Source organism: Trachurus japonicus, chromosome 22 (assembly GCF_045865225.1).
Source record: "Trachurus japonicus isolate A0001 chromosome 22, Traja_1.0".
Taxonomy (NCBI): Eukaryota; Metazoa; Chordata; class Actinopteri; order Carangiformes; family Carangidae; genus Trachurus; species Trachurus japonicus.
Window position 1 is genome coordinate 14,823,072 of NC_140928.1, and position 14,435 is coordinate 14,837,506.

A 14,435-nucleotide genomic window follows, 5' to 3' on the forward strand; every position below is an offset into this window, starting at 1 on the left:
AGACTGAGAACATCCTGCAGAACACCTAAAGATTTTATATCTTTCATCTCTTACTCGACTTGATTTGAATGCACAGTATTTCAAGGAAATGCTCATCTGCTTTGTTTTCTGTCCTAATCGAATCAACATGTATCTTGTTTACATAACCCTCAGTAAACAAATAAGATTTTACAGCCGTGCCGTTTCTCACCTTCAGTAAACAGTGTTTTCTGAGTCATGATCATTATTACAAAGCAAAGGACAACCAGTGTTGTAACTGAACCACAGGAGGAAGAAAAGGGAAATTACGTAAAGCAACATTTGGCCTGACTGTGCTGGGACTTTTGCCGACTGAAGCCGACGGCTTTAAGCATATGCTAGTAATTATGACACATGTGGCAATGGGGTACTGTGATTCATGCATTTCCTGGATAAATAAGAGATTAAGGTGTATTACATCTCCTTTAATCAGACAGAAGATGACAAACAATTGTCTTTTGTTTGAACATGCTTCTTTATATAAGAGGGCCTCTAAGGTGAAATCACAATTTATAGTTTACTTTAATTGCTGCAACTAGTTAATTAACATTAACTCTCTGAACAGTTTTATAATCTTTCCATCTAACTCATTATGGAGGTGACAGCCATAGCCAGAGGCATTAAGTCTTCATGTTGTCTGACTGTCCATCCCGTCTCATTAACACTAATACCGCAGTACATTTAAGCAAATGTCTTCAGATCTGATACAAACATTCACTGGGGCTAAATTACGAAGTGATTATTGATGTTTCAAAAGGTGAAAGTCACATAGACCTCTCAAAAAACTGTTTTAGCCTCACAAACATCTCAGTACTACAGTACATTGAGGGAATTTTTGATAACATTGACTCAACGGGGGGTCAGCAGACTTCCCCAATAGGTCCAGCTACTAATAGCCTATATGAGAAAAAACCTTTGGCTTGGGCGTCCATCTCCCCATTTCCTGTCTCTCTACAGCTGTCCTATCAATTAAAAAAAAACAAGCCCCACAAAAAAATAACAACAAAAAAACTTTTGGCTGAATATGACTTTGTTTTGCTTTTTCACTGCAGAGCAGGGGACAGGATCTTATTGGCTGATGACTCTAATGATGACTGGTGGAAGGTAGGTACAAAACCTTAGAAGTGACATGGTTCATCTCACCTGTCAAGATGCTAGCTTGAGCGGAAGATAGAGATGGAGTTAAGATAAAGTTTGCAGGTTTGTTGTTGTCCAGTTTGCTTTCCACAAAGCCGCAGAAATGCCTCATTAAGAAATGGATTGATAAATTACTGCATGTGCAGCTGTACATTACGAGAGCAAGGAAGGCAGGCTGCCTTAGGACATAAATGCATGACAGATAAATTAGGGAGACAAAAGGGCCAAAACGTGACTGTAACAGAGGCAGCCTGCTGCCACCAGACCATGGAGAAAACTCATCACGCATTTTAATGCTGTTGTTGCTCCCTACAGCCTGTAGATAAACAGAGGCAGCTGGCCTGTATGGTCTTTGAACAATGAATACCTAAACAAGTCAAGAGGCATTCATTAGCACCTGGTGTAAGACCTGCATATAAAGTATATGAACCATATGCAAAGAGGTACACTCTTATTCTTTGTTTTGGTATCAGGGCCATATAAACTAGTATCATCTAAAATAAAACTTAATACAGGTATAATGAACTGTAGCCAATAGAATCTCTGCTGTTTTTCCCCCCAAGGCTTTTATCTAATCACTTGTGAAAACACTGGGTCTGTAATCCCCTTATGTCCTTTGCAGCTCTTCCATGCTTCAGCTCTTTTAATGTTTGATGAATTCATTTTTTTTTCCAGGGGGTAATTGAGGACAGGATCGGTTTCTTCCCAGCAGCCTTTGCACATCAGGTGCGAGTGGGGGAGCAAGTGTTCAGGTGTAACCGGACGTTCATCGGCTGCAAAGAACAAGGCCAGATCACCCTGAAGGAGGGACAGGTACTGAAAATTATAACGATGAAGATTGTGACTGAATTACACTTTTCTTCATTTTTCAAGATGACACTAGATGGCGTTAAAAAGACCTGGTCACCCAGCTAAAAAGGCTGGTGTAAAGATATCACAGTAGAGATATGATTGCTGTTTGGACTAAATGCTCGCCCCTGAAACCACAAAGTCAAAACACATGAAAAATTAATTGAGACTAAACATTAGCAGGGTTGATCCAGTGAATATCATCATCATCATCATGTACTGGATGGAGGTAACTGTTAGCGGGGATGATAAAATTGCCACATTACACCTTACAGTCATTACAGCCCCATTATCCAGCAGCCATTATATTAACCTCCTGCAGCTCCCACGACACCGCTCACCCCCAGCGACTCTGCCCTCACATACACTGACTCAAAAACTTGACACGAGTTGTCAGACATAAGAGAGTTACCATTAATTTCGCATTTTTGGCATAATGGCTGTACTTAGACTCCCTTTTTCCCACAATACTTTCCAGGGCATGTTGGGACTCAGAGGAGACTTAAAGTAAGCAACCCCCAGTGGAGATGAAACCACCGAACACAAGACGGGTCTGTGACCTGCTGCCTTTCTTTTCCACTCATAAGCCCAGGGGAAGATGTAGAGTTCTTAGAACGAGCATGGCCTATTATGAGGGTCAGTGAGTGAAATTAGGAAAACATATTTATTGCTGAAAACACACTCGATTCCCTCCTCTTGCAAGTCAATTTTGCACAATTATTGGCTGAGTCTCATCACAGCTACAGCGGCATTATCATCATTACCACCTTTTGGTGTAATGATAATCATACATGAAGCCACAAAGCATACTCATGCTAGACAATGCACACCATTTTGTGCAATGCAATCATTTCTATACAATTTATTTACTTATTAACTTTTTTGTACCTGCCATACAGGTTATTTTAAGTCATTATTGCTAGAAATAAAGCAACTGGAGACTAAGGCATTGAAAGTTAAGTAGAGTTTTTGCACTTCTCTTTGGAACAACTACAGTGTAAGTCTCACGGTAGAGCACCAGCGAGGCCTTCATGACTCACACATGAAAGCATTTCAGATAATTACCTGGACATCATGGAGACCATTTAGTATTTCTTAAAGCGGTAAAAAGGTTTTGAAATCAACTTTTAAAATAGCTGTAATGTGTGGTCTCTTTCTGGTCAGGCAGCAGTTTTGAATCAGTTGTTGCAAGCCAGAGCCTGGGGCCTTTTTTACAAGAAATCTCAAGAAGTTCCAGAGGGTGTCACGGCAGCCGAGTGGTGCATACCATGTAACCACAATGTTTCCAGTTCTAAAGCAGTCACAGACTTTTTTGTCACAGTCCAGAAAAGGTCTTCCCATCTAAACCACAGTTTTATGGACTTTTCTGTCTTCGGATTCTCACCACAATGTTGGGAACACACTGTTATCTTATAGATTATTGTATACTGAATTAACTGTTTTTTTTTTTTTCTCAACTGGAATAATGGCCTAAATCCAAACCATGATATACAGATCTATACCATAAATACATCCACAAAAATAATGAGTCCTACATCATCTTACAGTAAATATATTAACAGCACAGATCTTTCTCTAGGACTGTTGTTTGCCCTCTTACCAACACACAAAAAACTAAGCTATTACATAGATATCAAAATACTCGGTTGTTTGACTTTATCAATGTACTTTCTGTTGATGTTTTTTGTTACTCTTCATTATTCATCTCTTCTGCTCCTAGATCTGTGTGAGCAACGAGGGTGAGCACAGTGGCTTTATCAGAGTGGCGAGTGGAAAGAAGAGAGGCTTTGTGCCCTGTGACGTCCTGGAAATCATCTGAGAGAAACACTCAGGGAATCGAAGAGGGCAAGAGAGAAGGAAGCTGGGATCAGCCGCCTGGAGGCCAGAGGAGGAGGAAACTGAACCGACGAAAAAGGCTACGAGGTACCAGTGAGGGAGATTCCTCTCAGAAAAGAAAACTGGAGTTTGAACTTCAAAATGATGCTGGTTTTGTCACTGAGGACTCCACTTTGTCGCAGGTCAGAGTCTCGGTACCTTCGTCACTCCCTCAGCACAAGGAGAGAGGTGCTGAGATGACAGTTTTGTTGTTTGCAAGATGACAGGAGATCACTGTAGCACTGGATTTGATTTAATTTATATAGCCAATGTGTGTGTGTTTCTCCCCTTAGTTTTCTTCTGCTCTGAGAGTGGGTTGGCTGTTCATGCCTGAGAAAAAAGACACAAACACTTACTACAGTTATTATTTTTCAAGGTTTCAGTACATACAATGGCATTGCTCCTACAGATTTTTCTTTCTCATGCTTCACATGACGCTCCAAGTCAAATTCCAGCTTTTCATACACAGTAGTCTACAATATGCTCTGAAATGGACGACATAAATCCAAGAAAAGTTCATAAGAAGATGAATTAGTGAGAAAGTAAGATTGTTTTGTCTTTTTTGAAGCCTTAAATTCCCCAAACGTGTCTAAAAAAACTGTCTGAACAACCTTCAGCATATAATTTGAGTCCTCAAACTGTTTTCCAGATGTTTCCCTTGTAACAGGTAGCAAAGCACATCAGGTGCGACAAAGAGATGTGGAGGAGTATTTTCAAAAGACTTCAGTTATTCTCGCTGGTCTTACAAAAATACCGCTCTCTCACTACCCATCTTGATAATAACTGATCCGAAATCTGTTCCAGTGAAGACAAGACATTTTATTTACCAACTTTAACATTTAGCATTTTTCTCCAAGGTGCAGAATCTTCAGGCTTTTCATTTTAATAACTGATTGTATTGTCTCTATTTTGGGTTGTTTTCATTAAAGGTTCAATCTTCATCATCACTATAAAACAGAGGAGAATGCATAGCAACAGCTTTGGTATTATCATGAGAGAGGCTGTTTTGATCGTCCAAGCTCATGTGATCTGAAAGGATTGACTTGTGAACGCACAATGATCGCTGTAAGACGTTTAAAATTGTGAGCAAATGATGCATTTCCAGTTCGTGTGTTAACTTTGAATGTGATCAGTATCTTGTGGTTTTCCTCTCTCTCAGTACAGACCTTTCTGAACAGGCCTTCCGCTTCAGATGCTAATGAAGTGCATTTCTGGCAAGATGTTGCATCATAGTAGATATAGTATATCTCTTAAAGGCTGTTCTGCACTGAAACGTGGCTTTACTGAATGTCCAAGAATGCTATATTGTACATAATGTACGTACAAGATTAAAGTTCCTTCTTTATCACAATATCTAAACATGCTTTATGATGATTTTTGCAGTGTGTCACTTTTTCTTTTCTCCAGCAGACTTTTAGATCCCACTGAAGCTCACATTTCACAATTTACCAATTCTTACATCAGTCTCAGTGATTTATACATTTACTTTCTGGTTCCATTTCCTCTTGTGCTCAGCAATTAGTGATCAATAATAAGCTCATCATTCGCTCAAGTGGGCCTCCAAAATTTATGCATCACACAATTATGCATATTGTAATGTGATTTTGCCGGAAAACAACTGGGGTGTGACTCAGCCATTCTGTGTGAAAAGAAGTAAATCCATCTTCACAGTATGAAGGCGTCAGAGGCTGAACATGGGAGATGAATAAACTGAGGATTTTTGCAATCATGGACTTTTTATAGACCATAACACTTAATGTATGTTATAATGTAAAATTTGACACATTTAAAACAAATTTGAGATATCAGGGAATACATTCCACAAAAGTTTTAACAATTCAAGTTGGGTGAGATTCTTGTGTGTAGTGTCCCTGATTCAAGACTCAACAAGACTGCCTCCAAATGATCAAACTTTCAGCAGAATAAGATGAAGCATCTTGTACTGTAATGTAACTAATATAACTTTTAATCTGAATGTAAATACACAAAGCTAAAAATAGTTAGGAACTTAGCTTTGCACCAAAGTCAAACTCATAATGAAAACCTTAAATGACTTATACTCTTTTTATATTCCATACATTCTTCTTCCTTGTCTAAATGTGGCACCTACACTACCCACAATGCAAACTGACACTCAACTTCATGAAAAAGTTTAGTTTGGATATCCTCTTTTTCCACAGCTAAGCAAACATAATCTGATAATAAACAATGTGTAAAAGAAAGAGAAAAAAAGTACATCCACTTCCTTGTGTGTCTGTAATGGCTCACAACAGGCCGTCACTACAGGATGCCAGCAGGTCTCAGACTTGACTCAAACGCCCCCTGTTGGTATTCTGGTGTAACACCAGGCCAGTTCAATGGCCTCTAAACTAGGAAAGATCAAATTATGTGAGGACAGACTCATCTGCAACTTGACTCAACTTGCGCGCACACGCACACACACACACACACACACGCACACACACGCACACACGCACACTCTTCACTGCATGTGTAAAAGACGTGTCAAAATTTGTGGTTTGTGCAAAACTCGTGGTGAAGGCTTCTCAAGAAGCCCCCACATGTTTGCTTCTATAGAAGACATGGTCAAGAGGTCAAGGTCACTTTATTAATACCCTTAGGTAGATATTGGTTTATATATTTTTGGACTACATACGTTTTCTTGAACTATGGTTACACTAATGAGTTGCTATTGCCAAACTCCAGGAAAATAATCAGTCAACTCTACGCTTCCCCTCCTCTCTGTGGTTTTAGTGACTTTCAGGTCAGCATTATCCAGCCCACAGACGTACCGTTTTAAATTCATGCATACCGCTTGCGGTAATTTCAGCACTTTCCACTGAGCTCTACCTATTCATCATCAGAGGGCACAGTGGAACTTGTAGCAATGCCATGAGCCAGATATTTACATCAGGTGTTGATGGAGGCATCAGTTGAGATAAAAAAGGGGCGTGAGTATTGGACTTCTGTTCAGCAGGTGGCGGGAAACAAAAATGAACATAAACGTTGCTCTGTGCCTGTTGTAGGCATTGGTTGGGATTCATTTACTATCCAATTCATTTTGAGTGGTTACAGGTTTAAACCGTTAAAGTCGACATTAAGGAAAACTTGGCTGGTATAACAAGTGACACAGCACACGTAGTGAAACTGAAATATGTCAAAATGCTGATCAGACACAACTGTTTAATCATCTTCTATTTTTACCACTGCATTTTTCTTTGACATGGCTTTACATTTGAAAAAAAAAGTTGCTGACTGAACTTGTGAAAACCAATAAAGAATCTGCAAAAAAAAAATGCAACAGAGAATTTGCACAAGTTGTGATTCTGCTGCACAGCAACGGTCATAAATACCACAGTAGCTGATGTCTCAAACCACATACGAGAAAAAAATAAAAAAGAAGACGACAGATAGTGGGTTTATTTCCCTTAAGTTCCTTTATGTCTGATTATAAACATTTTTTTTTTTTGAAAGATTTGAAGAAGTTGATTTCCCATCCCAGTGTAAACAAGAACGACCATTACCCAGAGGGGGTGAGTTACTATGACACAGGTAAACAGTTGGACTGTTTCATTTGTAGGAAACAACAGTGTTTTTATTCTTATTTTAATCCCCTCCATTTTTTCAGGGTCCCCAAAAGCGATGACAGATGACAGATAAAAGAATATGTTTATTCATTTTATGTGTTTCAAGGTTGTGAGTGATATTGATGTAGAAAAAAACAACAACAACAACACCAACATTCAACCTCACCACAACACAACTAGAAATAATGACCATTCAAATTAGCAGGGAGGTGTGAAGATGTTCTTCGGTGAAAATGTTCTAAAAAAAAAAACAAACCACTCAGTTGTGTGACTTTCCCATAGCTGTGGCCCCTAACTTCTGTCAAGAATAAAAGGGGGTGATCATCAGCACTGGTACACTTATTCACACACAGAGACCAGAGATCACAACTCCCTGTTAGCGATGGAAAAGTCTGCAGTCCTCATTCTGTGCATCGTGGCGACATGTACAGGTGTTTTCCTTTCCTCTCTTTCCCTCATAGAACTGTGTCTTTGTTATACAAAGTGTATTTCAACATTTTTTGTACCTTCACAGTCTGGACAGTCAATGGGAGAAACTTTGAAGTTACCATTGATGAGCATGATCAGGAGCAGGAGGAGGTGGAGGTGGAGGTGGAGGTGGATATCTCCATGCAGGCTGGCAAGGTAACATGTTACAACATACAGAATGTAGGTTGAATTTGAAAGATCTGTGTTCATCTTAAAATGTCATATACAGTAACAAAATGTTCAAAACATATTCCTTAGTGCTGTATGTCTGTAAGAAATGTAAGAAACAAAAACTGTTATCCACACATTATTATATATTTGGTTGTTAGACTCTTAGTACTTGCCCTAATTCCTATAGTATTGTAGGTACATGCAGGGAGTTATATCTTGGATGGATATCTAATGAGAAAGAATTTTCATATTCATATTCATAACATGAGTGTTTTTTGTGTATAATATTGGATATTGTCATGTTGTCGTGCTCCTTTAATGAAAAATTTGAAGTTTATATGAAATTAGTAAGTATGGCATTTCTCTGGTACCAAAAAGGCGCTCCAACCAGACACTGCGATATACTGTAGTTACAGGCCAGAGAACAACATCTTCAACATTCCTTATGATTACCCTTACAATTATTATCATTAAAAAAAAATTTCTTTTACAGATTCCAGGTGCATGCTGGGTATGTAAGTGGGTTTTAAACAAGGCGAGGAAAACCATTTCAGCAAATGCCAGTGTGGAGGTAAAGTGTCTAAAGAGCCTGCACAGTTTGATCTAAAGCATCTTGGAAGAGGCACTAATTCAAGTTTTGCTCTTACAGTACATGAAATCAAAGTTGATTGGCATCTGCAATGAAATCGGCCTCTTAAAAAGTGTCTGCCGCAAACTTGTCCGCAAAAACCTGGGAATATTGATCGAGGAGCTCACAACCACCGATAATGTGAAGACGATCTGTGTGAACATCAAAGCCTGCAAGTGAGTTACCAGCCAACTACACAATAATACCCAACATCAATAATGATAGCCACACTTGTAACGAGTTACACATTTAACCATCACAATTACTCCAATGCTGTTTAATTAAGGTGAAATGTATCATAGTTAAGCTAAAAATCCTGCACAGTTCCTCTTAACTGATAGTGGCCACACTCAGTGCATTTACTTGGTAATATCCTTTCACTCTACCTTTCCCTGCTATGTAAAATTTTCATTTGTTCTTAATTACAACTGTGCTCTCTTTAGGCCAAAGGAGCTGTCTCACCTGATCTTTTACCCAAGAGAGGAAGATTCACCGATTGAAATGATTGGATATGTTCCCTGATGTTTGATGCATTAATGAAAGTCTAACTTATGCATTTAATTCCTGTGAAAAAACAATAACCTTTTGTGTGCAACCACACAATGATCAAATTTTCAGCTTTGCTTTCAGTTACATTTACTTTGTGTTGCACTTTGTCTCGCATGTGCCATGGTTTGGTTTTCAATGCAATTTATTTCAATAAACTTTTGCATTTCAATCTGTGATCTTTTCTGTACACAACAGGGTAAATTAATTAATTGAGACTGAGTCTGATGGGCCACATGGACAGAAAAATAAAAACAGTTTGCACATACAGTACAAACTCTGAAGTATTCAAATAATGAACATTTAGCTTCAAGCTTAGGTTAAACAGGCTCTCTCTCTCTCTCTCTCTCTCTGTCTGTCAGAGCATTTTGTCTCTAAAATTCAGCAAGCGAACTAAATATATAAACAATTATGCACAGAGTCATGGATCTATGTCATTCAGCCATTTGTGAAGTGTAATAGCCTACCACTGTTTTAGAATTAGACACCAAGTAAAACCAAGCTGTTATCAGAATGAGGACTGCAGACTTTTCAATTGCTAACCAGGAGCTGTGATCTGTGCTCTCTCAGTGAGTGACAGAGTACAGAGTGTACCAGCTGATGACGCCTCCCTTTGACAGAAATGAGGGGCCACACAGCTACAGGAATTGCACAGCAACCTTGTTGCAAGTCACACAACTGAGTCTCAGTTGGTTTTTGTGGAGAGCCGTTTCACCGAAGAACATCTTCACACCCCCATGCTCACTTGAATTATTTCTAGTTAATATACTCAATATGTTGTGGTGGGTGTGAGTGTTGGTGTTGTGGTGAACTACATCACTCAGCCCTTATCTGTTATCTGTGTGAGGTGCTTCACTGGTTTGATGAAATTAGGAGTACATGATGTCCTATAAACAATGAAATTGACTCTAAACTAAAAAAAAATCCCATTTAATGAATTTGTAATTATATAATTATATTTTATAGTTCATTTATGTTTTTTGTTTTGTTTTGTTTTTACAACAACATTTTTAGCATCATTACTGGAAGTAATGACAATTCAAGTGAGGGGGGAGGTGTGAAGATGTTCTTCAGTTTAACTGCCCTCCATAAAACCACCAGAAACTCAGCTCTGAGACTTGAAACAAGCTTGTGGTTTGAACTTCCGTCGTTGTGTCGCCCCTCACTTCTGTCAAGAATAAAAGGGGGTCATCATCAGCACTGGTACACTCATTCACAGAGACCAGAGATCACAACTCCCTGTTAGAGATGGAAAAGGCTGCAGTCCTCATCCTGGCAATTGTGGCGACATGTTCAGGTGTTTTGCTGTCTTCTCTTTCCCTCATAGAACTGTGTCTTTGTTATACAAATTGTACTTTAACATTTTTTGTACCTTCACAGTCTGGACAGTCAATGGGAGAAGCTTTGAAGTTGCCATTGATGATCTGGAGCAGGAGGAGGTGGAGATGGAGGTGGAGGTGGATATCTCCATGCAGGCTGGCAAGGTAACATCTTTTAAAGTTTTTTTTTTTTTTTTTTTTTACATTTTTGCCTTTAATTGATAGTTCTTAGTGGAGAGAGACAGTAAATGGGGAGGCAGAGAGATGGGGAATGACATGCAGCAAAGGGCCACCTGAGTCAGGATTTGATACGTAGCTGGCTGCCGCGGGACTGGGGCGCCTGAACGACGCCCCGGTAACATGTCTTACAGAATGTAGGTTGAATTTGAAAATGTCATATAACAAAATGTTAAAGTGTCACATTCCTTAGTGCTGTATGTCTGCTGATTGAGACACCCTGGTTTTCAATCTGACAAAAAAACTTTAATCCACACTTACTGTAGGCTATTCATTTATTAGATTGTTAGTAATTGCGCTTATTCTTACGCAGCATTTTAGTATTGTAGCTTCATGCAGGGGGCTATTTTAAATTACTTCGTAGACATATACACCAATCAGGCATAACATTATGATCACCTGCCTAATGTTGTCTTGGTTCCCCTCTTGCTGTGTATTTACACAACAAACTGCGATGCACAGTGTCTGTCTACTGACTATCAGAACTACCATTAACTTGTTAAGTAGTTTGAGGAACAGTAGCTCGTCTGTTGGATCGGACCACACTGGCCAGCATTTGCTTCCCACGTGTGTCAGTGAGTCATGACCCTGTCATTGGTTTACCACTGTTCCTTCCATGGACCACTTCTGATAGATACTGACCACTGTAACAGACCGGCAACACCCCACAAGAGCTGCAGTTTTTGAGACGCTGTGGTCCAGTCCTCAAACTTGCTCAAATCCTCATGCTTGCCCATTTCCCCTTTTTCTACTTTAATTAGCACATCATCTTTAAAAACAAAATGTTCACTTGCTGTCTAATATATCCCACTAGGCCTGCACGATATCAGCAAAATGTCTGTGTGCGATGACACTGCTCAATATCGCGATGACAATATGACTTGCGATAAATCGGCAAATATTGGCATAATGACCTGCAGTCACAAAACGACTCGATACTCTGTAGTAGGACTACATATGCCAGGCTTACGTATAGTGGTGATGTAACACTGCCACACAAATACACCAAAAACAGAGAAGAAGAGTAGAAAAACTTGCAGGCTGTAACTAAACTCCAAACGTTGTTAAGTCAAGTCGACTAATCATGAGAAGTCGTGTCAGTACAAATATGTCGATCAATGTCGTGTGGACACGTTTCAGGCGTGGTATCCAAGGGACCTGACGGCAGTTCGCCATTACGTGATAGGTCTAGTGGTATATGGTTCAGGTTACAGGTATGAGGTTCGCCTGTAAATAAAATGTACTCATTGCATTTCAGGCAAACCTTTGCAATGTGTTTATCGTGTTAGCATCGCAATGACGATTAAAATAAGATAAATCGTGCAGCCCTATATCCCACCCACTAATAGGTGCCATGATGTGTTATTCACTTCACCTGTCAGTTGTCATAATGTTATGCATAATAAGTATAGGTGTACTGTCTCCAAACCTAGAGCTCAAACTCCTCCGTGGGTAGAACAAAGATTAGATATTTCATGAGATCTTGATTACCCTTATAATTATTATCATCGTAACATACTTTTCTTTTGCAGATTCCAGGTGTATGCTGGGCGTGCAAGTGGGCTTTAAACAAGGTGAAGAAAGCCATCGGACCAAATGCCACAGCAGAGGTAAAGTGTGTAAAGAGCCTGTACAGTTTGACATAAAGCATCTCGGAAAAAGCAATAATTCAAGTTTTGCTCTTACAGAGTGTGAAATCAAAGTTGAATACAGTCTGCAATGGAATTGGCCTCTTAAAAGGTGTCTGCCGCAAACTTATCAAAAAATACATGGGAGAATTGATCGAGGAGCTCACAACCACCGATGACGTGAGGACGATCTGTGTGAACATCAAAGCCTGCAAGTGAGTTACCAGCCAACCACAGACTACCCAATAATACAGTATATCAAACATCAATAATGATAGTGAAAATAATCCAATGTCATATTAATATAAAACTGATAGTGGCCAGTCTCAGTGCATTTACTTGGTAATATCCTTTCACTCTACTTTTCCCTGCAATGTAAAATTTTCATTCTTAATTACTGCTGTGCTCTCTTTAGGCCAAAGGAGCTGTCTCACCTGATCTTTTACCCAAGAGAGGAAGATTCACCGATTGAAATGATTGAATATGTTCCCTGATGTTTGATGCATTAATGAAAGTCTAACTTCTGCATTTAATCCCTATGAAAAAACATTAACCTTTTGTGTGCAACCACACAAAATTACAGCTTTGCTTTCAATTATTACATTTACTTTGTGTTGCACTTTGTCTTGTGCCATGATTTGGTTTTCAATGCAATTTATTTCAATAAACTTTTGCATTTCAATCTGTGATCTTTTCTGTACACAACAGGGTAAATAAATTAATAGAGACTGATGGGCCACATGGACAGACAAATAAAAACAGTTTGACTATAGCTCATACAAAGTCTGAAGTATTCAAAGAATGAACATTTAACTTCAAGCTTGGGTTAAAAAGAGTGACAAAAGATGTCTTAAAGCAGAAGTAAGCGATTCGGTCGTTTTGGCTAATGCTGCGTTCCAGGCAGGCTCTTGAAACCGTAAGTTACAGCTTCAAGTCACAACTTACGACTTTGTAGCGTTCCAGGCAACCCACTCGTGTTTTTCCGACCTGTTTTACCTGTGAAAGTCACTATAACGGCCACTCGTAACTTCCGACCCGTGAACTCGTACCAGATCGAACTGGTACGACTTCACAGGTCGGAAAAACACGAATTACGGGTTGCCTTGAACGCACCACAATTTCTTGTCAGCCGACGGAGTTAGCAGCCCCCGCCCTCGTCATGGATCTATTGGTCCTCGTCCCTACGTCACCACATTCACGCGCATCCCTTGGCTGCACACACAGAGAGGACCGCCCCTTCATGCCGTTCTCTCTCCTCATTGGATAAAACTTGTAGCATACGAGAAAAGTTTTCTCCGCAGCTCAGAGCAGAGCAGAGTGACTGACAGACAGACCTGTGTTTCGGTCCAAACACTCTATGTAAGTGATTGCTGTCGGAAGATATAACTATTTAAGACTGATATTAACACAAAAATATCGCTTACTTCTGCTTTAAATATGGTGGTGCTCAAATCTAACACCATGATTCATGGTGGCCAGACCAGTTTTCAAAGAATTTAGGAGCTGGAGACAACATGCCAAATAATTTTTCTCAGCAAACACACAAGGCTCCAATTCAATAATGAGAGCACAAAATAATTATTTATAGTCCAAAGGCAGTAAGTTATGTCACTTTGGATGCAAAGTTGACATTGTTGTCATAAGCTGTCATAAGTATTCACTGCTGTTTAGGTATCATGTCATGGTTATGACAGTATATGTCAGTTTTATGAACACGTATTCAAGTAAAGTGTTACCTCACTTTCTCACCGCCAGTGACAGTAACAAATGTCTCTCTCTGTTGCAGGGTAATTCCCGCTCTGACTGGTCCGCCTCACTCTGAGTCTAGCAGGCTGTGAAACCCAGACGTTCTTTCTTTGGTTAAAATTGACCATTGAAAGATGAAATCATCATAAGTCACTTTAACCTACGAGCTGTCTCCAGTTTGCATTAGTTAATGTGTGACTGTTTTTTCCCCTTGTCACAGTCCTTT

General features: G+C 39.5%; 2 protein-coding genes across 5 annotated transcripts in view; both read left to right on the top strand.

The window, feature by feature from the left end:
• stac (SH3 and cysteine rich domain) overlaps positions 1–5,600 on the top strand; it is a 29,668-nt gene extending 24,068 nt beyond the window's left edge. For 2 of the 4 annotated variants that reach the window (XM_085767147.1, XM_085767148.1), the window contains exons 9-11: positions 1,071–1,122; positions 1,831–1,968; positions 3,725–5,600. In XM_085767147.1, the coding sequence (XP_085623273.1) occupies positions 1,071–1,122; positions 1,831–1,968; positions 3,725–3,823 (289 nt within the window). In that variant the 3' untranslated portion in view covers positions 3,824–5,600. The remainder of the gene's footprint in view (positions 1–1,070; positions 1,123–1,830; positions 1,969–3,724) is intronic. The other 2 variants (XM_085767146.1, XM_085767144.1) reach the window with 2 other exon arrangements.
• A 4,825-nt stretch (positions 5,601–10,425) lies between these two features.
• Positions 10,426–13,121, top strand: gnly (granulysin). The gene is made up of 5 exons (XM_085766721.1): positions 10,426–10,576; positions 10,660–10,763; positions 12,368–12,445; positions 12,524–12,678; positions 12,879–13,121. Exons 1-5 carry the CDS (start codon positions 10,528–10,530, stop codon positions 12,955–12,957), a joined length of 465 nt encoding a protein of 154 aa, XP_085622847.1. The 5' UTR covers positions 10,426–10,527; the 3' UTR covers positions 12,958–13,121.
• The last annotated feature ends 1,314 nt before the right edge of the window (positions 13,122–14,435 follow it).